General features: G+C 44.9%; 1 protein-coding gene across 1 annotated transcript in view; it reads left to right on the top strand.

The window, feature by feature from the left end:
- Nucleotides 1-25,734, top strand: part of LOC311143359 (anion exchange protein 3-like) — a gene marked incomplete at both ends in the record, with an annotated part of 82,920 nt that extends 57,186 nt beyond the window's left edge. The window contains 17 exons of the mRNA XM_084179200.1: nucleotides 465-610; nucleotides 2,906-3,086; nucleotides 3,176-3,311; nucleotides 6,209-6,383; nucleotides 9,553-9,661; nucleotides 10,512-10,696; nucleotides 10,940-11,150; nucleotides 11,429-11,644; nucleotides 12,031-12,179; nucleotides 12,772-12,966; nucleotides 13,196-13,384; nucleotides 13,617-13,706; nucleotides 13,941-14,107; nucleotides 20,480-20,733; nucleotides 23,443-23,612; nucleotides 24,262-24,435; nucleotides 25,654-25,734. Coding sequence (XP_084035326.1) covers nucleotides 465-610; nucleotides 2,906-3,086; nucleotides 3,176-3,311; nucleotides 6,209-6,383; nucleotides 9,553-9,661; nucleotides 10,512-10,696; nucleotides 10,940-11,150; nucleotides 11,429-11,644; nucleotides 12,031-12,179; nucleotides 12,772-12,966; nucleotides 13,196-13,384; nucleotides 13,617-13,706; nucleotides 13,941-14,107; nucleotides 20,480-20,733; nucleotides 23,443-23,612; nucleotides 24,262-24,435; nucleotides 25,654-25,734 — 2,828 coding nt within the window. The remainder of the gene's footprint in view (nucleotides 1-464; nucleotides 611-2,905; nucleotides 3,087-3,175; nucleotides 3,312-6,208; nucleotides 6,384-9,552; nucleotides 9,662-10,511; nucleotides 10,697-10,939; nucleotides 11,151-11,428; nucleotides 11,645-12,030; nucleotides 12,180-12,771; nucleotides 12,967-13,195; nucleotides 13,385-13,616; nucleotides 13,707-13,940; nucleotides 14,108-20,479; nucleotides 20,734-23,442; nucleotides 23,613-24,261; nucleotides 24,436-25,653) is intronic.
- Between the last annotated feature and the right edge of the window lie 251 nt (nucleotides 25,735-25,985).

Raw genomic sequence — 25,985 nt, forward strand, 5'->3', positions numbered from 1 at the left:
TGATTTGTGGCCTGAAGAGCTTTCAAATTGAATAAGGCTTTTTTTGCATCTATAGGTCTGTGGTGGGCAAACAACCACCCAACATAAGGACCCCTGTATGTTTGCCTAGCTCGGCTCCGATCCTCAGTTACTGTTCTCTATATTTCCAAAGGAAACTTTATATCTGAATTATTTATTGTCACAAGACATAGCACCGCCATAGAGGCAATGCTCAGCCAGTGTTTGGCCTAGTACACACAGGTTGTATAACGCATTTGACACAACAATTGTGATATTTGCAACAACAAAGAATAGACACCACAGTTCTGTTTGCAGACCAATAAAAACAAAATGTCAAATGCGTCATACATCAGTTGGACAACCTGAGTGTGCACTATAGTAGGACTTTGAGTGAACACAGTTGACCTTTTCTGCAGCTGACCTTCCAGTGTCGTTAACAATAGCTCCTGTTGTCGTGCTTTAAGGTCACCGATTCGAGGACAACCCTGGGGTGAGGCGTCATCTGGTGAAGAAGTCGTCTCGATGCCAGCTCACTCGGAACAGCGACAGCTCTCCGCCCCAGTCCAGCCTGAAGAGGAAGAAGAGAATGGCCGACAAGAAGACCCATGAGGTGAGACATCAGACTCCACGGCACCACTTGATTGTACTCCCGAGTGGCGCAGTGGTCTAAGGGGTGCTAGCTGTGCCACTAGGGATCCTGGTTCGAATCCAGGCTCTGTCGTAGCCGGCCGCGACCGGGAGACCCATGGTGCGGCGCACAATTGGCCCAGGGTAGGGGAGGGAATGGCCGGCAGGGATGTAGTTTAGTATGTAGAGCATGGCGTTTGCAACGCCAGTGTTGTGGGTTCGATTCCCACGGTGGGCCAGTATAAAAAATGAAATAATGTATGCACTCACTAACTGTAAGTCGCTCTGGATAAGAGCGTCTGCTAAATGACTAAAATGTAATTGAAAGATTGGACATATTTGATAATTAAAAACACATGATCTTCTTAGTAGTTGTTTACTTAAGATTAAGCAGATCTAAAGCCAGGGGACTTCACTTTACAGTACGGACTTCTCCTGTTGAAATCATGATATAGTCCTAAGCCCTCAGTCATAAGCTTAGGAGATATATTTTTAGACTATATAATTTAAATCAGTGACCACAGGAACACATGTTCCAACTTTGCTTACTATTTCTATCAGTGCTATCTGAGTAGCTCACATTGTGTCCCATTTGTATGATGTCATATTCGGGCAAAGGAGTGACTATTTGGTCCCCTGAGTGTCCCTGGAAGGTTAGCGCCAACCTCTACTCTCTTAGCGTGCTGTGTACGCCAAGAACAGTCCTTGCAGAAATATTTCATGAAGTGTCCTCCAGTGCCACAGCACAAATGTCTATTAGACCAAAATATTACTTTTTCCATTTACTTAGAAAGTCTTTCAAACATTCTGCTTTACTTCATACACTTGAATATAATTAAATAATACTTTTTTGAAGTCAACAGCTCCAATAGATTTTACCCTTTTTCTCGGTTCTTGGACTAGAAAAGAAGACCAATGACCATAGGTGAAGTTATGGATAACCAGGTGTCTGTTTGGTACCTGTAGGTGAAGTCATGGATAACCAGGTGTCTGTTTGGTACCTGTAGGTTAAGTCATGGATAACCAGGTGTCTGTTTGGTACCTGTAGGTGAAGTTATGGATAACTAGTTGTCTGTTTGGTACCTGTAGGTGAAGTTATGGATAACCAGGTGTCTGTTTGGTACCTGTAGGTAAAGTTATGGATAACTAGTTGTCTGTTTGGTACCTGTAGGTGAAGTTATGGATACCCATGTGTCTGTTTAGTACCTGTAGGTGAAGTCATGGATAACCAGGTGTCTGTTTGGTACCTGTAGGTGAAGTCATGGATAACCAGGTGTCTGTTTGGTACCTGTAGGTGAAGTCATGGATAACCAGGTGTCTGTTTGGTACCTGTAGGTGAAGTCATGTATAACTAGTTGTCTGTTTGGTACCTGTAGGTGAAGTTATGGATAACCAGGTGTCTGTTTGGTACCTGTAGGTGAAGTCATGGATAACCAGGTGTCTGTTTGGTACCTGTAGGTGAAGTCATGGATAACCAGGTGTCTGTTTGGTACCTATAGGTGAAGTCATGGATAACCAGGTGTCTGTTTGGTACCTGTAGGTGAAGTCATGGATAACCAGGTGTCTGTTTGGTACCTGTAGGTGAAGTCATGGATAACTAGGTGTCTGTTTGGTACCTGTAGGTGAAGTTATGGATACCCATGTGTCTGTTTAGTACCTGTAGGTGAAGTCATGGATAACCAGGTGTCTGTTTGGTACCTGTAGGTGAAGTCATGGATAACCAGGTGTCTGTTTGGTACCTGTAGGTGAAGTCATGGATAACCAGGTGTCTGTTTGGTACCTGTAGGTGAAGTCACAGATAACCAGGTGTCTGTTTGGTACCTGTAGGTGAAATTATGGATAACCAGGTGTCTGTTTGGTACCTGTAGGTGAAGTCATGGATAACCAGGTGTCTGTTTGGTACCTGTAGGTGAAGTCATGGATAACTAGTTGTCTGTTTGGTACCTGTAGGTTAAGTCATGGATAACTAGTTGTCTGTTTGGTACCTGTAGGTTAAGTCATGGATAACTAGGTGTCTGTTTGGTACCTGTAGGTGAAGTCATGGATAACCAGGTGTCTGTTTGGTACCTGTAGGTGAAGTCATGGATAACTAGTTGTCTGTTTGGTACCTGTAGGTTAAGTCATGGATAACTAGTTGTCTGTTTGGTACCTGTAGGTTAAGTCATGGATAACTAGGTGTCTGTTTGGTACCTGTAGGTGAAGTCATGGATAACCAGGTGTCTGTTTGGTACCTGTAGGTGAAGTTATGGATAACCAGGTGTCTGTTTGGTACCTGTAGGTGTTTGTGGAGCTCAACGAGCTGATAGTGGATAAGAACCAGGAGTTGCTCTGGAAGGAGACGGCCCGTTGGATCAAGTTTGAGGAGGACGTGGAGGAGGAGACAGACCGCTGGGGAAAACCCCATGTGGCCTCGCTCTCCTTCCGCAGCCTGCTGGAGCTCCGCAGGACCATCACACATGGTGAAGCTCTCACCCCACACACACAGATACACACCCAGTCACAAACTTACCACTAATAAAACCTTGTTCCCCCCTTATGCCACGCTAAGGTGCTGTCCTGTTGGACCTGGAGCAGACCACTCTGCCTGGCATTGCACACCTGGTGGTGGAGACCATGGTCATCTCAGACCAGATCAGAGCGGAGGACCGGGCCAACGTGCTCCGCACCCTGCTGCTCAAACACCAGTGAGTGGTCATCTGCCCAGGCTTTAGCTATATATACAAATGCTCTAAAGTCTATGTATCATCACCCCTAAGTCTTAATCAGATGTCATACAAAGAGAGGAAGTCCATAGCTGTGTCCCAAATGGCCCATAGGATCTGTGGTTCTGGTCAAAAGTAGTGGGAATAGGGTGCGATTTGGGACGCAGCCCACATCTATAGGGGTTGCAGTAAGTGATGTTGGACCTCAAACCAGGATAAGTAGTGGGAGGTTAACAGTAAATAGCAGTGATTGTTGCATAAAGACAGCTAAAAAAAATCTCACTTGTCAAGGATATGTCATTCTCAATTTGACTTACCCGGTTAAATAAACTACCACATTGTTTTAAATCATCCAAATATACATTATTTTAGTCCTACATGAAAATACAAAAGAATGTCACCCCAATGCCAACCCACACAATCACCCCCCCCCCCCCCCTCCCCTCCCCCAGTGTGCATTGGCATACCTATCTATTGATCTACAATGCGTTACCATTTGCCCTAACAGAGCTGCTGCGTTGGTGGCACATGATAGATTTCAACAAGCATTGCACAGTATAATGGAGAGAAAAGGCTTGATGAATGTCAGCAGTCAAATGTATTTATGCTGAGGACGGAGCAGTATGAACACATGAATGATGGATAAAGGAGGACTTTCTCTATGTGTATTTTGTTGTCTTCAATACAACCCCAAAAGTAGCCTTACGTTTGGACACAGGCCTATGTGGTATCAATCCACTCCAACTATACACATGCACACACACACACCTTTTCAATACGTGTGAACCCTCCCTTCTATCTGTCTCTGTACTCAGATTCAGTTTTGCTAAGCCCAGCTTGATTCCTAGGCCCAGCTTGGTCCCTAGGCCCAGCTTGGTCCCAACTCCGTCCCCAAGCCCTCCACTGAAGAAGAGGACAGAATGGTACCGTGTTTGGCCATTAACAGTATTAACTTTGCATGGTGTCTCGAGTTACTCTGTGGTGGAACATTAATGGTTTACGGAGACTCAACAATCATGGTTTTCTGACTAATGTTGTGGTGTGTTCCTGGGGTTTGCTTGAAGCGATCATCAATTTTTCTCTTAATGGTATGCGTATTGGATGATGGGAGAGATAGGTCTAGGCCTATTGGATGAGGGATAGATAGGTCTAGGCCTATTGGATGATGGGAGAGATAGGTCTAGGCCTATTGGATGAGGGATAGATAGGTCTAGGCCTATTGGATGATGGGAGAGATAGGTCTAGGCCTATTGGATGAGGGATAGATAGATCTAGGCCTATTGGATGAGGGATAGATAGGTCTAGGCCTATTGGGTGATGGGATAGATAGGTCTAAGCCTATTGGGTGATGGGATAGATAGGTCTAGGCCTATTGGATGAGGGATAGATAGGTCTAGGCCTATTGGGTGATGGGATAGATAGGTCTAGGCCTATTGGGTGATGGGATAGATAGGTCTAGGCCTATTGGGTGATGGGATAGGTAGGTCTAGGCCTATTGGGTGATGAGATAGATAGGTCTAGGCCTATTGGGTGATGGGATAGATAGGTCTAGGCCTATTGGATGATGGGATAGGTAGGTCTAGGCCTATTGGATGATGGGATAGGTAGGTCTAGGCCTATTGGATGATGGGATAGGTAGGTCTAGGCCTATTGGATGATGGGATAGGTAGGTCTAGGCCTAGTGGGGTCAGTGTCTGAGGTCGATCGTTGTGTGACAGTGTGTTCTTTTAGACCTGTTCCTACTATGCGTTTGGATTGGTATAGGTTACAATCACCTCATTTCAGAGTCTGTCAGAATGGACAAAGGGGAAATAGCGTCAATAATGTCTCTTATGGGAAATCAAAGTCATTTTTTAGTTGTGATAGTGAAGCTTGAGGACAAATATGGTTTCAGTTGTATTAAGCCCATACATTGTCAAGGTATTCTGGCTTCCCCCCAGAAGTAGCACCTGCCCAGTCTCTCTCTTATGATGCCATGTCACACCAAGGGTCAGTGACAAGTCACCTGGCAGTCTGTCACCAACCATAGAGCAAACTCTGGGCCAGATGGCACCATTGTCAACCATTCAGAGAGATTCACTGTATGTGCAGCACACACACACATGCGCACACACACACACACACACACACATACGCACACACACACACACACATGCACACACACACAACAGACGGTGAGCAACACTCCGCCACCAGGCCTCGTCACACACACCCCATCAGTTGAAACCTTTCGGCAACGTTTCTCTCCATGTCACCAGCTGCTTTCCTTGGGAAAGGACGTCCAATCGGCTGAGCCAGTTCAACATAGGAATTTATGATGTGTAAAGAAATACATCAAGGCGGCTGTAGAATTTAGCTCATGGCTTACTCTGTCCCATTAAAAAAATTCTCTGGGCGCTGCTTGAGCACAATCCGGTGTGGTGTCACACCTTGTTTCTTTGTTTTGTTGCGCTTTTGTGTCCAACTCGGGAGGCGGGTAACGAGAGCGAACGGACCTAATGATGCTGGTGATGTCACCTCTGGGTTGGAGCGGGAGTGTGATCAAACTGTCTGTGTGCTGTGAAGGGCCTGGTCACACACACGTGCACACACACACACACACACACACACACACACACACACACACATGCACACACACACGTGTGTCTTTGTCAACAGGAACACCCATCATAATCCAGTGGATCTTGAAAGAGCTGTTGGACAGTATGGAGGATTGTTCTCTTTCTGTCTGCATTAACAATCAGCCACTCACCAACTTCTTGAAGGAACACATTATATTGTATAACAACCTTCATGAAGTCCCAATCCTATTGCATTGTGTCTCCCTCCCAGCCCCATGCTGTTACTGTAATAGAACCTCCTGTATCTCCTGCTTCCAGCCACCCCAATGACGAAAAGGAGGGCCTTTTCCATCGCAACCACTCCACTAACAGCCTTCACGGCAGCTCCCAACGCAACCACAACCACGTTCCCGACACCACGGCGCCCGAAGTGGCTGAAGATCATGCAGAGGTCATGCGCCATGAAAACAAGCAGCAGAGCAGAGATGTGTTTGTGAGCTTGTCTGTCTGGATGCTGCTTGGATGCTGCTTGGGTGCTGCTTGGATGCTGCTTGGGTGCTGCTTGAAGCTGCTTGGGTGCTGCTTGGGTTGAATGTGGCTCTTTGTTTAATCTTGTGCAGCAGGCAGCCTAGTGGTTAGACAGGCAGCCTAGTGGTTAGACAGGCAGCCTAGTGGTTAGACAGGCAGCCTAGTGGTTAGACAGACATCCTAGTGGTTAGACAGACAGCCTAGTGGTTAGGCAGACAGCCTAGTGGTTAGACAGACATCGTAGTGGTTAGACAGGCAGCCTAGTGGTTAGACAGGCAGCCTAGTGGTGAGACAGACAGCCTAGTGGTTAGACAGGCAGCCTAGTGGTTAGACAGGCAGCCTAGTTGTTAGACAGACATCCTAGTGGTTAGACAGGCAGCCTAGTGGTTAGACAGACATCCTAGTGGTTAGACAGGCAGCCTAGTGGTTAGACAGACAGCCTAGTGGTTAGACAGACAGCCTAGTGGTTAGACAGGCAGCCTAGTGGTTAGACAGGCAGCCTAGTGGTTAGACAGGCAGCCTAGTGGTTAGACAGACAGCCTAGTGGTTAGACAGGCAGCCTAGTGGTTAGACAGGCAGCCTAGTGGTTACACAGACAGCCTAGTGGTTAGACAGGCAGCCTAGTGGTTAGACAGGCAGCCTAGTGGTTAGACAGGCAGCCTAGTGGTTAGACAGACATCCTAGTGGTTAGACAGGCAGCCTAGTGGTTAGACAGACAGCCTAGTGGTTAGACAGACATCGTAGTGGTTAGACAGGCAGCCTAGTGGTTAGACAGGCAGCCTAGTGGTTAGACAGACAGCCTAGTGGTTAGACATGCAGCCTAGTGGTTAGACACACATCCTAGTGGTTAGACAGGCAGCCTAGTGGTTAGACAGGCAGCCTAGTGGTTAGACAGGCAGCCTAGTGGTTAGACAGGCAGCCTAGTGGTTAGACAGGCGGCCTAGTGGTTAGACAGGCAGCCTAGGGGTTAGACAGGCAGCCTAGTGGTTAGACAGGCAGCCTAGTGGTTAGACAGGCGGCCTAGTGGTTAGACAGACGGCCTAGTGGTGAGACAGGCAGCCTAGTGGTTAGACAGGCAGCCTAGTGGTTAGAAAGGCAGCCTAGTGGTTAGACAGACATCCTAGTGGTTAAACAGGCGATGCACTTAATCCCCACACAACAACAGCTCCCCGTGCGCCCAGTGTGGCAGCCCCTCGCACCTCTCCAAAACCTGTACATGTATGTAGGTGTGTCTTTCGGAAGGGTTGGTTTAAAAGCGGAAGTAACATTTCAGTTAGACCTTGTGTGTAATTGACCAATAAAGTGATCTAAGGGCTCTATTCAATCTGTATCACTGAAGCGTTACAGATTATTCGGTAGATATGTAAAGGTCATTTCAGAATGAGCCGACATATGTAGCATTTACCGTGAATGCAGTCTCCGCTAAAGCGGGAACATTGCCTTTTAAATTTCAATCACGCTGTAACGCTGAACTTCTGCGATACGGATTGAATAGAGCCCAGTGTCTCTTCACCTTAATCTGTAGGCTGTAGTGGAGATGTCTGTTTAAAGCTATTGGTCCAATACTGTTAGAGTTGTGCAGACAATTATAATTGTATATTTGTGTCTGCATCTGAGTCACACGCCTGAATTGTCCTTCAGATGTACAGAATACACTGCTCCTTGGCTCTATAGCCTTGTCCAAGTCCTCTGGAAACAATAGATGAGTCGTCTGGGTAGATGATTACAAGTTCTGAGACATGGAGAATATTACAAAAATTCCACATGGAAATGGAAATGCAATACTTTATATGTCATATCCTATTCTATTTTGACCCCATTATATACACCTGTCTATCACATACATTAGGCCAGGGGTATTGAACTCTGACCCTACGAGGTCCGCAGCCTGCTGGTTACTCTACCAGGGGTATTGAACTATGACCCGACGAGGTCCGGAGCCTGCTGGTTACTATACCAGGGGTATTGAACTCTGACCCTACGAGGTCCGCAGCCTGCTGGTTACTGCACCAGGGGTATTGAACTCTGACCCGACGAGGTCCGGAGCCTGCTGGTTACTATACCAGGGGTATTGAACTCTGACCCTATGAGGTCCGCGGCCTGCTGGTTACTGCACCAGGGGTATTGAACTCTGACCCTACGAGGTCCGCAGCCTGCTGGTTTTCTCTTCTACCTGATCATTAATTGCACCCACCTGGTGTCCCAGGTCTAAATCAGTCCCTGATTAGAGGGGAACAATGAAAAAAAAGCAGTGGAACTGGCTTCAAGGTCCAGAGTTGTGTTTGAGGGCATTAGAGTGTACTAAAACATCAGAGATATGCGGCTAGCACAGTAATGCAGCCACAGTGGGAAACAGAGAAACACAGATAGTTCTTGGAATCGGAGACAGAAAGAAAGCTCCCATTAGCCACTCCACATGTGGCGAATTAGTCCTTAGTCAGCTTACAGAGGTGCTCCTTGTTAAAACTTCTTGATGCATTAACTGTGAAACTGTAATGTTCCCCGTGGCTTGAAACGTTGGAAAATTCAAAACAACTAATAAAAATCAATAGCTCCAGTTGTATTAAAACAATTTAAAAGGGATTTTACCATTTCGTACCTTTGTCACTGCCGTTGTGGATTTGTGTATGTCAGAGGTAGACAACTAGACTCAGCCGCGGGCCGATCTTCGTCAGAGCGGATGGTCGGGGGGCCGGAACATAATTATAATAATTTGTACACTGCAAATTGATCACAACTAAGCCCACAAGAGATTGTATTTGAAAATAACAATACATTCATAACTTGATTACATTGAGACATGATCACAAATGTTTCTTTGTTTATTGTGGGAATACTTGGGAAGAAATTTCCTAAATATATATATTGTTTGCTGAATTCTTGGTGGTTTTACAGTCTTGTTTGTATCACAAAAACTTTGGGGGGACAATTATTTTTTAACTTTTTTAACAAATGTAGCCCTTTTTTTAAATACACTTGTGAGCTTTGGACCAACTGAGGGCAAGGAGAGAGCCTGTGCATTTGCTGTGAATGTATGGTAAAGCTTTGTGTTAGCACATGCCACAGGCTTAACATGAAATAAATTATTACGTTTATCTTTCACCCGTTAACGTTTGTCTGGTTTGTCACAACAGAAATCACTCCATCCCCCCCTGCCGATGGCTCTCCAACAACAGGTTACCAAACACACAAAACTCCTAGCCAAGATTCCCAAGGACGCAGAAGCAACCGTGGTCTTAGTGGGTAAGATTAAGGAGTGTGGGTGTGTGCAAGCATGTGTGCAGGTGTGTATATGTGTGTGCATGTGTGTATGTTTGGGATGTACAGTACATGTATTTCCAGGCTACATTTGTCAATATTGACTTTTTCCGTTCACATGATAGGCCTAAGGTGATGCGTACCAGGGTTCTCGCCAAAGAATGTTAGAGTGGCGCTGCGCCGCCGTGTGGACTGGCTGCGCCACTATGTCATTTAATTTTTTTTTTTTAATAATATATATATATTTTTTTTAAACTTGATTTGTTTTCATTTAAGGCCATGCACCACATCCTAACATGGTGTCCCGTGTAGCTCAGTTTGTAGAGCATGTCGTTTGCAACGCCAGGGTTGTGGGTTCGATTCCCACGGGGGGCCAGTAAAAATATATAAATATGTAAGCACTCACTAAAAACTGTAAGTCGCTCTGGATATGAGCGTCTACTAAAATGTAAACATTTATTTTCTGGCTCTAGATTGCAGGAAATGGCAGTTAAAGGTGTTAAAAAACAAAACATCTCTCAATCACTCCCACCATCCAGTCACTGCCCATGCCCCATGCTCCACCCCCCGCCGTACTCAGCAGTACCACATTGTTAAAAGATCCTGGGGAGAACCCTGTGTACCAATTCATTTATTTTCTAACTGGCGCAACTCAACTTTCCCCTGACAGTGATAGCGAATTTGTGGTGTGATTTCTCAACCAAAATAGCTGCCCTGGAATCACCTGTTGGATATATCCAGTCCATGCATCGTTAGCCTAACTTGCCTTTGTTAGCCATCACCCATCAGCACAAGCATTGGTCCCAGAGATCCTCCACTGTGTGTCATTCCTCAGGTTGCGTGGAGTTCCTGGAGCAGCCAGCCATGGCCTTCATCAGGCTGAGTGAGGCGGTCCTGCTAGAGTCGGTCCTGGAGGTGCCGGTGCCGGTCCGTTTCCTCTTTGCCTTGCTTGGACCCGCTCAGTCCAACATGGACTACCATGAGATCGGACGCTCCTTCTCCACCCTCATGTCCGACAAGGTAGCCAACCTGAAAAAAATATGATTTTTCCATAATTCCTCTGAGCTATAAATAGTACAAATAGTACAAATATTCAGGACTGGTTTCCCGGACTCAGATTAAAACTAGTCCTGGACAAAAAAATATCTATAATCAACCTCCATTGAAAGTGCTTCCAAATCAAGAACTAGGCTAAATCTGGGTCAGGGATTACGCTCTTCGAGGTCTTATAGACCATTGCCCATCTCTTCAAAACATCCCCAGAACTTCCACGAGGTGGCCTACTTTGCGGACGACCGGCAGGACCTGCTGAATGGCATCAACGAGTTCCTGGACTGCAGCATTGTCATCCCCCCTTCAGACGTGGAGGGCAAGGACCTGCTGAAGACGGTGGCCTCCTTCCAGAAACAGATGCTGCGCAAGAGAAAGGAGAGAGAGAACATGAAGCCCCCCTGGACAGACCAGGAGACCAAAGGTGAATACAATGTCTTTGATTGCTTGATTTAATTACTATTTTTGTATTTATTTTTATTCATGCAACAATAAGGGTATATTTTCTAAGACCATTCATTAATTCAGCCCATACCTTATGTGTGAAGCACATATGTACCCCTTTAGGGTCCCAGGAGTAGATTGAGAATCCCAGGCATAATATATGTGTACGTTTCTGTCTGTCTGTCTGTCTGTCTGTCTGTCTGTCTGTCTGTCTGTCTGTCTGTCTGCCTGTCTATCTGTCTGTCTGTCCCACTACAGAGGTGAGCCAGGAAGAGCAGGAGGAGGAGGACCAGGAGGTGGACCCCATGAAGCGGTCGGGCATCCCCTTCGGAGGCCTCATCCATGACATCAAGCGGCGCTACCCGCGCTACGCCAGCGACATCAAGGACGCCTTGGACTCACAGTGCATCGCCGCTGTCATCTTCATATACTTCGCCGCCCTCTCGCCCACCATCACCTTCGGAGGGCTGCTGGGTAAGAGAGCATGGGGGCTCATGCCCACAATCATTGTTTTTCTTCTACCTCAAGAATGTGATTGAATGACTTGTCAGAACAAACAATGACAATATTTGCTATCCATCCTAAGAGGATGTGTACTCCATAAAGAGCTAGCTAGCTAAATAACCAGCTAGCTTGATAGATCCCCAAATTGCTAAAAAAATGTTTGTGACAACCTAGCTAGCTGGGCATCACCATTTCCTTGTATCTCTACATGTCACTGTAGGTTTTAGATACTGAATAGTTCATTGATACTGTACAATGTTTAATGGTGTTCTCATTAACTGGAAAGTAGCTGTTACTGAATGAGAGGAAGTTTAATAACTATCTGTCAACATCCTTCTGTATTTCCATTTAAACAGGAGAGAAAACAGAGGGCATGATGGGAGTGTCTGAGCTCATCATCTCCACGGCAACCCTGGGGGTACTGTTCTCTCTGATGGCCGGACAGCCCCTCCTCATCATTGGCTTCTCAGGACCCCTGCTGGTGTTTGAGGAGGCCTTCTACAAGGTGCCTGAACAGAAACATATTTACAGCATGGCGATGGTAGACAATAATCCATCCACAAATCACAGTCATTTAAAGCATTTCAAAAAATTGTCATGATAACGTTAGGAAAGTTAGATGTGTGTATCTATTGGGCTAGTTCATGTTCCATTTGAAAAGCTATTTTCTCCTATTCGGCGCCTCGTCGACCTTTCCTGCAGTCAGATGACCTAGTGACCTCATGGGCGGAATATTATTAATATCTTTCAGAATTTACTAAATAGTAAACAATATTTCAAAAAAGCCACTGAAAATCCGGTGTTTCTATGTCAAATGGTTTTGTTATATTTCCATGTCTTTCGGTCTTCTGTGATATATATAAAGTGTAATATTGTGATGCAAACTCAAAATTGAATACATTTCAACTCTATATCTGACATGGTACAGGTGTCTTCTTTTTTCTAAGCCCATAAACATGTGTGTGAGGTGTATACTTTTGTTTCAAAGTAGATTTGTTTAAGACTACGAAGAAACACTCTGTGTGACCCTGATTTAGCCCACTGCAGTAAAAGGTTAAACATCTATTTCTCCCTGCCTCCCTCACTCCCTCCCTCAGTTCTGCCAGGCTCATGGCTTTGAGTACCTGACGGGCCGGGTGTGGATCGGCTTCTGGCTCGTCTTCATAGTGCTGTTGATAGTGGCGGCCGAGGGAAGCTTCTTGGTTAAATACATCTCACCCTTCACCCAGGAAATCTTTGCCTTCCTCATCTCACTCATCTTCATCTACGAGACCTTCTCCAAGCTCATCAAGGTACAACCAGCAGACATGTTTTACATGACGACAGTCTAAGGGGCTGTAACTTTGTTGTTCTTTGGATAGAATAGAATAGAATAGAATAGAATTGAATAGAATAGACCAGATGTGGTATTTAGCATATAATAATCACAGACATTTAAATAAATCATTTTATGGTAAGTCCCAGCTGGTTGCATCTGATCCGTCAATTTGACCGTGACATGGGTCATTTTCCTTCTTCCAGGTATTCCAGGAGCATCCTCTGATGAGAAGCTACCCGCCTGCCTTCGGCTTGCCCGGCATGGAGTTCCCCGATGGCCCCGTCCTAAACCAACCCAACACGGCCCTGCTGTCTTTCGTCCTCATGCTTGGTACCTTCTTTGTGGCCTACTTCCTTAGGAAATTGCGCAACAGTCGATTCCTGGGCGGAAAGGTAACCTATGACAGCCATTTTCTCCAAAAAAAACTTGTGTTTTCTATGGGCTCATTAAAAATGTTTGCCCGTGTGTATCTGTCTTACAAATTACAATAACAATTTGATCACAAAAAACTCTTAAGTGTCATGGATGCGGTATGAACATAGGCTTCCTATTTTAGGCCTATATAATCTATACAAGTGACCCTATGATCTGAAGAGTTCAGTTTTATCATGTGATCCCCCCAAGGCCAGAAGAATCATCGGAGACTTTGGCATCCCCATCTCCATCCTGTTTTCTGTACTGTTGAGTTACTCCGTCCCCGACACATATACCCAGGTAACCATGACTGTGCCGTTGCCAACTAACTCCTACTCCTACATCTATCCGTACAGATATCTAAAGGCTCCACTCCATCCCTTATAACTACATGGCCTAACTCACATTCAGCTAACACATTGAATATTTAAACAACGTCTCTCACAACTAACTCTCCTGTACTTCCTCGTCATAACTTTGCCCTTGACTGGTCCTGTTTCTGTATTTATTTATTTATTTATTTATTTTTTACAGAAGCTGAATGTACCGTCTGGTTTCTCGGTCACGTCTCCCGACAAGCGGGGCTGGTTCATCAGTCCGTTCGGCGACCTCAAGCCGTTCCCGGCATGGATGATGGGGGCGTCGGTGGTGCCCGCCCTCCTCGTCTTCATCCTCATCTTCATGGAGACACAGATCACCTCGTAAGTGCTGCCGGTTGCTACGGTAACACCGTTCACTTCCATGGTGGTGCCTGTCAGATGTGTTAGACTAGATCAGCTTGTGATCAGGATACAGGTTGGCTCATGCGTACGTGCAGTGTAGGGGGTTGCAATGGAGAGGCCAGTTATAGACAGGATGGTGTTGTGGAACAAATCTATAAACAGAGTTGGAGGTACTGCAAGTTCAACAATAGCAACTCTCAATTGGCTGCAGGCTTCAGACTAGAACCGCCATAGGCCAACAGCCACTGACGTTTGATTTTGTAAATAAATACAAATCACCCCCCCCCAAAAAAAGCTATGCCCTGCTCCTTCCATGACTTTTCCTAAATGTTTGTATTTTACACTGCTCACAGAAAGTATTTAGAGCCTTTTTACCAGTTTTTTTCCACTCCTATTCCCAACTTACCCCGCCAAGACAATGTGCTGGAGCACGTTGGTACCCAGCCAGGCGCTAATGAGTCTCTCTCTCCTCACTGAATGAATGACAAAAGGAAGAATGGGTGATAATTGTGCACCTTACTTCACAACAGAATTTAAATGAGGCCTAACTGAATGATAAGGAGGGTGAAGAGGTTGATGTAATTTAGAAAGACAATAGTGTAATGATGAGTTTGTGTTATGCCTATTTATCAGCAGGAAATAATTTGACTGGGCACCTTGTGGGTTGATACCAATCTCTTTTTATGTTTTATTTTGTAAAAATAGGCTGTTATGGGACTTTTATTTACTTTAACTCTATTACTAATCAAATGTATTGTAAGGCAAATGAAAACATGCTGCATGTTGCAATAGGCCTTTAGAATAATGCAAAACATATCCTTGACTCTATCCAGCGACGCAAACGATGCCAGCCCACTGAATGAATGGCAAATGGATGGAATGGGCGATAATTGTGCAAGTTACTTCACAACGGAATTTCAATTAGGCCTAACTGAATGATAAGGAGGGTGAAGAGGTTGATTTAATTGGCGCTCATGTTAATAATTTGACCGCGACCTTGCAGGTTGATACCATTCGCTTTTACGTTTTACTTTGTAAAAAGAAGCTGTTACAGGACTGTTTTATTTACTGTAACTATATTTCTTTAAAATGTATTTTAAGGGAAACAAAAACATGCTATGTGTTGCAGTAGGCCTTTAGAATATTTGCCAAACATATCTTTGACTATCCAAGTTGATGAGCGGGAAACAAACAATGCCAGTCAGCCTGCACAGCCGGACCATCGAAACTACACCTAAACTATTGTCACGCCCTGGCTCTGGGGACACTGTTATGTTGAGCCAGGGTGTGTAATTCTATGTTTGTATTTCTATGTTGGCCTGAGTGACTCCCAATCAGAGGCAACGAGTGTCAGCTGGTTGTCTCTGATTGGGAGCCATATTTAACTGTCTGTCTTTCACTTTGTGTTTGTGGTTTCTTGTTGGTGTTGGTTTGTGTTTAAACCATAGACGTCCCGTTTTTTCGTTTTGATCGTGTGATCATTAAATAAATATAAATATGTTCACCTTCAACGCTGCGCATTGGTCCTCCTCCTTAGACGATCGTGACAGAAGAAACCACCAAAACCGGACCAAGCAGCGTGTCCAGGAGCCATCGCTAGCAGATCTCCGTGGCCACCTCGACTGGGTCAAGCCTAGTGAGGAGCAGAGAGGGTGGACTTGGGAACAGTTGAGGAAGAGCTTCGACTGGGTCAAGCCCATTGAGGAGCTGAATAGCGGGAGTTGGAGACAGAGGAGCGAGAGTTGGGCGAGAACGATAGAGGCCTGGCCCACGGGGAGGAGAGACCCCCAGAAAAATTTTAGGGGGGGGCTCACGACGTCGGGGCAGCAGGAGGCCGCGATAGAGCGGTCCAGCGGGTTGGCAGAGGAGGCCGCCAGGTTACGGGGGCCACTGGTCGAAGAGGGGATGGAAGGTGGAGAGGCACGGCGAGAGGTACTGGGGTGTGTTACCAGTCCGGTCCGGCCCGTTCCAGATCCCGGTGTAGGGCCAGTGGTGTGTGTCCCCAGTACGGTCCGGTCTGTTCCTGCTCCCCGCACCAAGTCTGTGGTGCGTTTCGTCAGCCCTGTCCGGCCCGTTCCTGCTCTCCGCACCAAGTCTGTGGTGCGTGTCGCCAGCCCAGTCCGGCCCATTCCTGCTCCCCGCACCAAGTCTGTGGTGCGTCTCGTCAGCCCGGCTCGGCCCGTTCCTGCTCCCCGCACCAAGTCAGTGGTGCGCTTCGTCAGCCCGGCTCGGCCCATTCCTGCTCCCCGCACCAAGTCTGTGGTGCGTTTCGTCAGCCCGGCTCGGCCCATTCCTGCTCCCCGCACCAAGTCTGTGGTGCGTTTCGTCAGCCCGGCTCGGCCCATTCCTGCTCCCCGCACCAAGTCTGTGGTGCGTTTCGTCAGCCCTGTCCGGCCCGCTCCTGCTCCCCACACCAAGCCAGTGGTGTGCGTCGTCAGTCCAGCACGGCCCGTGCCTGTTCCCCACACCAAGCCAGTGGTGTGCGTCGTCGGTCTGGCACGGCCCGTGCCTGTTCCACTGGTGCCTGGTCCGGCACCGGTCAGATGCGTTACGCCGGAGCTAGAGCAATCCGCTCCATCAGTGTGCAGTCCAGCTCCGGCCAGCGGGGCCAGACCGGACCAGGGGTACTTTGGGGGGTTGGAGAGGGAGTGGGGATCAGGCCCGGAGCCGGATCCGCCGCCAAGGCGGAGTGCCCACCCGGTCCCTCCCCGGTGGTATTTAGTTGGCGCGGTCGGAGTCCGCGCCTTTAGGGGGGGGTACTGTCACGCCCTGGCTCTGGGGACACTGTTATGTTGAGCCAGGGTGTGTAATTCTATGTTTGTATTTCTATGTTGGCCTGAGTGACTCCCAATCAGAGGCAACGAGTGTCAGCTGGTTGTCTCTGATTGGGAGCCATATTTAACTGTCTGTCTTTCACTTTGTGTTTGTGGTTTCTTGTTGGTGTTGGTTTGTGTTTAAACCATAGACGTCACGTTTTTTCGTATGGAGGACTAAAAGTGCCACAATTAAATAAATAAATACACCATTAAATAATTACTTAAATGTGTCATTAATTAATTAAAATTAGAATTAAATACATAAATGTGTAATTAAATGTATCATTAATTAATTCAAATACCGATTCATTTTATGTAAAATACATATATAATTATTTCACTATTTACATTTACATTTCATGATCCTGCATTGCAGTGATTCATGAATTACTTAAAACTGTCAAACTGACCCATCAAAGTCAGTGGGCGGGGCTAACGCGAATCTAGTCTGATCCATTGCTTTGGTCTGAAGTAGAGTAGGCCAACCTGGATAGAGACAATGGAGGATCTCCGTGAACTTTCCAGGGAGTTGGTTAGAGACATTTTAAACTTAGCAGAGGATGTAGAAGCAGGACCTGCTGACATTATCCGGAATTGATTTGTCTTGGCTTGATGCAGAGGGTAACCAATCAGGCGTTAGGTTCCGCCTACCAACTTTTGATGGGTCAGTTTGACAGTTTTAAGTAATTCAGGAAGCACTCCAACGCAGGACCATGAAATGTAAATGTAAATAGTGAAATTATTATATATGTATTTTACATAAAATGAATCGGTATTTGAATTAATTAATGACACATTTAATAACACATTTATGTATTTAATTCTAATTTTAATTAATTAATGACACATTTAAGTAATTATTTAATGGTGTATTTATTTATTTAATTGTGGCACTTTTAGTCCTCCATATTTTCGTTTTGATCGTGTGATCATTAAATAAATATAAATATGTTCACCTTCAACGCTGCGCATTGGTCCTCCTCCTTAGACGATCGTGACAACTATACCCAAACGAATTTCACACATTTACATTTTAGTCATTTAGCAGACGCTCTTATCCAGAGCAACTTACAGTTAGTGAACACATTTTTATTTTTTTCATACTGGCCCCCCATGGGAATCGAACCCACAACCGTGGCATTGCAAACGCCATGCTCTATCAACTGAGCTACATCCCTGGCGGCCATTCCCTCCCCTATCCTGGACGACGCTGGGCCAATTGTGCACCGCCCATGAGTCTCCCGGTCCAGGATCTCTAGTGGCACAGCTAGCACTGCGATACAGTGCCTTAGACCACTGCGCCACTCAGGAGACTGACACGCATACACATAATATAGGAGTTAGCCTATAGACAAGATTCAATTGACAATAATCTGATGAGCATATTCTGCAGTTTCTATTACACTTACTTTTGTCAAATAACTCTCATAATTGAAGAGGTGCAGTTCTTTTTCAAAATTTCACTTTTTTCCAAGAATATCCGTGCTGTCCATGCATTCAGCACATGACCACTCGCGTGGCACCATGGCTCTGCCTATTAAGCAAAAACGAGTAACAAAATGTACTTCAAATTTAAATATGCTAATCTGTTGTCAATGGATGAATGAGAGACAGAAACCAGATAGAAACTGATAATGGTGCATGTGACTTCAATGAACTGAATGAATTTGATTGATCTGAATGATGAGGGTGATTGAATTTAGAACAATAGTCTAATGATGATGAGGAATTGTGGGCATTGTGGGCGGTCTAATTATTTTATCATGAAAAGGCTGGAAATTGTATATAATTTCCCCTGGGAGAGTCAAATCAGACACCGAGTACAACATACACTGTGTGTAGTTCACAATGGCAAGCCCAACCAAACGAATGGATGCACTGACAGCATTACAAATGCTGCAGAATTTAGACGAGTTGTAGTCGGATGGAGGATTGGATATTGAGCTTGAAATCGACGTTGCTGAAAAAGAGTCTTCATCTGATTCTGATGTTGACTTCAAGCCTCCACCTCCGACACCAGAACAGAGCCGACTGCCACGGTGAGACGGGAGTCTGCGAGGGATGACAGGGTTTAGGTAGAAAAAAGTGATGGGTTGATGTGACATGCAGATGTTGCAGCACATCAGAGATTGTACTGTTCCTTATGCGCACAGAAAAGGAAACGGTACATGAGACATGTCTATGGATGATGGATGAACTCAAAGCATTTATTGAACTCTTGTACGTTAGCGGGGCATACGGCGGAAAGAGCATGGATGTGGAATATTTTTGGTCTGATAGGTATGGGGTGGACTTTTTCCGAGAGACCATGCCACGCAATCGCTTCAGAGAGATGATGTGACACCTGCGGCAGATGCACACGAAACAAGGCCCATGAAAACTGCGTGGAGTGCAACCGATTTGTTTGTGGGGCTTGCTCACACAAAGCCCCGAAGCTGTGTGCTGACTGTGGACCCGAAGCATAAAGAGAAGATGAGATTGATTCATGTGTAAAGGCACGGTATTAGGGAACAATACAGTGTCTGATACAATCAACAAATGACTGTTTTTAATATCTTGTCATGAATATATTTCCACAAATATTTACATTTTAGTAATTTAGCAGACACTCTTATCCAGAGCGACTTACAGTTAGTGAATACATTATTTTTTTTATACTGGCCCCCCGTGGGAATCGAACCCACAACCCTGGCGTTGCAAATGCCATGCTCTATCAACTGAGCTACATCCCTGCCGGCCATTCCCTCCCCTACCCTGGACAACGCTGGGCCAATTGTGCGCCGCCCATGAGTCTCCCGGTCGCGGCCGGCTGCGACAGAGCCTGGCTTCGAACCAGGATCTCTAGTGGCACAGTTAGCACTGCGATGCAGTGCCTTAGACCACTGCGCCACTCAGGAGCCCTGAGTGCTTTTGTTTAGGAATACGGCAAATCATTTCACCTGCACACCTGGCTGGTTATATTATTATTATATTATTATTATTATTATTATTATCTTTTTCGTTTCTACTTTGTCAAAAGAAGCTGTTACTGAACTTTATTAATTACTATAACTCTATTACTAATCAAATTTACAAATAAGTTGATCAAATGGATCACACTGTAATCGAAAATAGGCTGTAGGCTTACGTTTTTTTCTAGCACTTTGTAGAATTATACAAAACAAAATCCTTGACTTCTAGTGTTAACCAACAGACATCTGATCCTTCTCTGGAATTAACCAATCAGATTGTAGTAAAGTGAAGAGGAAAGACATTACACAATTACCATCTTTATATCACAGGCACAGAACCAGATACTTTGTGTGTAATGATACCCAACAAATAAGAACATGAAAATAGTGCTTCTTTCCTGGACCACATAAAGGATATGTGCTGTGCATTTTCTTGTGTGTGTGTGAACATGCTCACGTTTGTGTGTGTGTGATTTTGCACGTATAGTATGTGTTTATGCATGTGTGTGTGTGTGTACAGGAGTGTTTATTTACCCTTTCCTTACCCCCCCCCCATGCTCTCTCTCCCCATCCCCCCATTCCAGACTCATCGTCAGCAAGAAGGAGCGTCGCCTGGTCAAGGGCTCGGGCTTCCACCTGGACCTGCTGCTCATCGTCACGCTGGGCGCCATGTGCCCTCTGTTAGGCCTACCCTGGCTCACCGCCGCCACGGTGCGCTCTGTCACGCACGTCAACGCCCTTACTGTCATGAGCAAGGCCACGGCGCCCGGCGAGAAGCCAGTGATCCAGGAGGTGAAGGAGCAGCGGGTGACGGGCCTGATAGTCGCCGTGCTCGTGGGTGAGGAGGATGCTGTTGTTCTGGAAAGGGTTGGATTGGATCTAGGCCCTGGGGTGGTTGTTGTGATGTGAAGGAAGGTGTTTTTCATGGTAGATAGTGGTCCATTCTGAGGTGTCTTTGTATATGGTACCTTGTGAGGTGTACTGTACCATTGGGACTTTGGAAGGTAACATGGAAAGCAAACGAAGAAATAGGAAAATAAACAGACAACGAGTTGACAGTGACTTTAGTCTGGTTGTGGAGGTATTATTTACCTGTCTATAACAAGGCTTCCTCTGGTTGTGGATGTATTATTTACCTGTCTATAACAAGGCTTCCTCTGGTTGTGGAGGTATTATTTACCTGTCTATAACAAGGCTTCCTCTGGTTGTGGAGGTATTATTTACCTGTCTATAACAAGGGTTCCTCTGGTTGTGGAGGTATTATTTACCTGTCTATAACAAGGCTTCCTCTGGTTGTGGAGGTATTATGTATCTGTCTATAACAAGGCTTCCTCTGGTTGTGGAGGTATTATTTACCTGTCTATAACAAGGCTTCCTCTGGTTGTGGAGGTATTATGTATCTGTCTGTAACAAGGCTTCCTCTGGTTGTGGAGGTATTATTTACCTGTCTATAACAAGGCTTCCTCTGGTTGTGGAGGTATTATGTATCTGTCTATAACAAGGCTTCCTCTGGTTGTGGAGGTATTATTTACCTGTCTATAACAAGGCTTCCTCTGGTTGTGGAGGTATTATGTATCTGTCAATAACAAGGCTTCCTCTGGTTGTGGAGGTATTATTTACCTGTCTATAACAAGGCTTCCTCTGGTTGTGGAGGTATTATTTACCTGTCTATAACAAGGCTTCCTCTGGTTGTGGAGGTATTATTTACCTGTCTATAACAAGACATCCTCTGGTTGTGGAGGTATTATTTACCTGTCTATAACAAGGCTTCCTCTGGTTGTGGAGGTATTATTTACCTGTCTATAACAAGGCTTCCTCTGGTTGTGGAGGTATTATTTACCTGTCTATAACAAGACTTCCTCTGGTTGTGGAGGTATTATTTACCTGTCTATAACAAGGCTTCCTCTGGTTGTGGAGGTATTATGTATCTGTCTATAACAAGGCTTCCTCTGGTTGTGGAGGTATTATTTACCTGTCTATAACAAGGCTTCCTCTGGTTGTGGAGGTATTATTTACCTGTCTATAACAAGGGTTCCTCTGGTTGTGGAGGTATTATTTACCTGTCTATAACAAGGCTTCCTCTGGTTGTGGAGGTATTATGTATCTGTCTATAACAAGGCTTCCTGTGGTTGTGGAGGTATTATTTACCTGTCTATAACAAGACTTCCTCTGGTTGTGGAGGTATTATTTACCTGTCTATAACAAGGCTTCCTCTGGTTGTGGAGGTATTCTGTATCTGTCTATAACAAGGCTTCCTCTGGTTGTGGAGGTATTATTTACCTGTCTATAACAAGGCTTCCTCTGGTTGTGGAGGTATTATGTATCTGTCTATAACAAGTCTTCCTCTGGTTGTGGAGGTATTATGTATCTGTCTATAACAAGGCTTCCTCTGGTTGTGGAGGTATTCTTTACCAGTCTATAACAAGGCTTCCTCTGGTTGTGGAGGTATTATGTATCTGTCTATAACAAGGCTTCCTCTGGTTGTGGAGGTATTATGTATCTGTCTATAACAAGGCTTCCTCTGGTTGTGGAGGTATTATGTATCTGTCTATAACAAGGCTTCCTCTGGTTGTGGAGGTATTATGTATCTGTCTATAACAAGGCTTCCTCTGGTTGTGGAGGTATTATGTATCTGTCTATAACAAGGCTTCCTCTGGTTGTGGAGGTATTATTTACCTGTCTATAACAAGGCTTCCTCTGGTTGTGGAGGTATTATTTACCTGTCTATAACAAGGCTTCCTCTGGTTGTGGAGGTATTATGTATCTGTCTATAACAAGGCTTCCTCTGGTTGTGGAGGTATTATTTACCTGTCTATAACAAGGCTTCCTCTGGTTGTGGAGGTATTATTTACCTGTCTATAACAAGGCTTCCTCTGGTTGTGGAGGTATGTATTTGTCTATAACAAGGCTTCCTCTGGTTGTGGAGGTATTATTTACCTGTCTATAACAAGGCTTCCTCTGGTTGTGGATGTATTATTTACCTGTCTATAACAAGGCTTCCTCTGGTTGTGGAGGTATTATTTACCTGTCTATAACAAGGCTTCCTCTGGTTGTGGAGGTATTATGTATTTGTCTATAACAAGGCTTCCTCTGGTAGTGGAGGTATTATTTACCTGTCTATAACAAGGCTTCCTCTGGATGTGGAGGTATTATTTACCTGTCTATAACAAGGCTTCCTCTGGTTGTGGAGGTATTATTTACCTGTCTATAACAAGACGTCCTCTGTGATTAAAACAAACAAACCTTGTATTTACACTCCTGTTTGGTGTTCCACCTGAACTAATATCTTGCGGACAGACTACATAAACATAACCAAATTATGTGAGATTTTAGTTCTGGGTTAACATTTAGTTCTGTCTTAACATTTAGTTCTGGCTTAACATTTAGTTATGTATGAACATTTACTTCTGTTTTAACATTTACTTCTGGCTTTACATTTAGTTCTGGATTAACATTTAGTCTTGGGTTAACCGAGATTAACCACCCTACAGATCCCTAGGCGACCTAGATCTCACACATTTGACCTTTCACCTTTGACTTTCCCAAGGCATGTCCCTGGTGATGACAGACGTGCTTCGTCACATTCCGCTGGCCGTGCTGTTCGGGATCTTCCTCTACATGGGCGTCACGTCCATCACCGGCATCCAGCTCTACGAGCGCATCACTCTCATGTTCACGCCCGCCAAGCACCACCCCGACCACATATACGTGACCAAGGTGAGCCCTCTGCCAGAATATGATGGAGAGTCTAACCACATGTTACTGTATGTGACCAAGGTGTGTCCTCTAGGAGAACATGATGATCCGTTTCTGTTATAGATGTCTGGTTTCTATTCCTAGTCTGTTTAGATTGTGTCTGTGGCCTTAATTTGAAATAAAATAATAAATAAATAAAAATAAAAGATAATAGGATGAAGTATCCCCTAGACATTGATCTAATGATCTATTAATCTATTGATCTAATGATCTATTGAGCTAACGTCAGTTTTGGGATCAGTGTAAGTAAAAGACAACAGGAGATCCACCCAGTAGATGGAGCTCAATCCATCTAATTATATATAACAAATTCCAAAGACAGGGTAACATTCCATAGGCAGGGTAACAACTGTTGTCTGTCTGTCTGTCTAGCGTGTCAACTGTCCTGCCCAGAACATTATTCCTAAACAAAATATTTTCAATCACTGTTAATTGGCAATAAAGTATGAATTCAATACAATTCAATTGTGGGTAACACCGTACTTAAAGCATGCAGGTATAATACATTAGGATGCAGTTATAATGAATTGTAAAGACTTGTCATAAGCATGTATAACCCCGATAATAATGTATGTGTGTGTGTGTGTGTGTGTGTGTGTGTGGGCCGCAGGTGAAGACATGGCGTATGAACATGTTCACCATCATCCAGCTGACCTGCATCATGTTGCTGTGGGTGGTCAAGTCCACCGTGGCGTCGCTCGCCTTCCCCTTCATCCTCATCATGACCGTGCCGCTCCGCCGCCTCATCCTCTCCCGGATCTTTGAGGAGCGTGAGCTCCAGGCGGTAGGTAGACAATTCCTGGAATTATCTGAATTCTGGCACAGTCGTCTGGTCTGTGGCAACATTGGGTCACATGTTACAGGTAGTGGCGCGGCCATGCCTAGGCCTAACGACTTGCTTTTTAAATTATATGAGCAAAAAAAATATTCCACTTTATTTGGAATAGTAAGCCAGACAAAATTAAACAGGCCTATTAAATAGTACCCCGCAAAACACCAGTCTCAACGTCAACAGTGAAGAGGCGACTCCGGGATGCTGACCTTCTAGGCAGAGTTGCAAAGAAAAAGCCATATCTCAGACTGCCCATCTTAATCTTTTCTTTTTATTGGCCAGTCTGAGATATGGCTTTTTCTTTGCAATTCTGCCTAGAAGGTCAGCATCCCGGAGTCGCCTCTTCACTGTTTGACGTTGAGACTGGTGTTTTGTGGGTACTATTTAATGAAGCTGCCAGTTGAGGACCTGTGAGGCGTCTGTTTCTCAAACTAGACACTCTGATGTATTTGTCCTCTTGCTCAGTTGTGCACCGGGGCCTCCCACTCCTCTTTCTATTCTGGTTAGTGCTAGGTTGGGCTGTTCTGTGAAGGGAGTAGTACACAGCGTTGTACGAGATCTTCAGTTTCTTGGCAATTTCTCGCATGGAATAGCCTTCATTTCTCAGAACAAGAATAGACTGACGAGTTTCAGAAGATAGTTCTTTGTTTTTGGCCATTTTGAGCCTGTAATCGAAACCACAAGTGCTGATGCTCCAGATACTCAACTAGTCTCAAGAAGGCCCGTTTTATTGCTTCTTTAATCAGCACAACAGTTTTCAGCTGTGCTAACATAATTGCAAAAGGGTTTTCTAATGATCAATTAGCCTTTTAAAATGATAAACTGGGATTAGAAAACACAACGTGCCATTGAAACACAGGACAAATGGTTGCTGATAATGGGCCTCTGTACGCCTATGTAGATATTCCATTAAAAATCAGCCGTTTCCAGCTACAATAGCCATTTACAATGTCTACACTGTATTTCTGATCAATTTGATGTTCTTTTAATGGACAAAAAAACTTTTGAACGGTAGTGTATATTATTATTTGTTATTCTTTATTATTTTATTACAATGTATATTGTATACATTGTTGCTTTGGCAATATTGACGCAATGTTGTTCATGCCAATAAAGCAGCTTGAATTTGAATCTCTCTCTCTCGCTTTCTCTCTCTCTCTCTCTCTCCAGCTCGACGGGGAAGACGAGTCATCCCCCAACTTTGACGAGGATGGTCGGGACGAGTATAACGAGATTCACATGCTTGTGTAGACACGTGACACGGGGAGGACCAATAGGCTCTCTCCGTCTTCCAACGCTAACCAATTACGAGCAAGCTTCTTTGGAAGACAAACCTTATTATGTCTGGGTAGCTGTGTCTTTGAACCCCCCAGATGTGCTGAGGTTAGGATATTTGTCCAACAGAGAAACATTATTATGTATACATATATATATTATATGTGTATATTACTGTGTGTCCATATATTCAAATCTTGCTCTTCTTTGATCTAAAAATGCTGTAA

Source organism: Coregonus lavaretus (assembly GCF_964263955.1).
Source record: "Coregonus lavaretus genome assembly, chromosome: 16".
NCBI classification, from domain to species: domain Eukaryota; kingdom Metazoa; phylum Chordata; class Actinopteri; order Salmoniformes; family Salmonidae; genus Coregonus; species Coregonus lavaretus.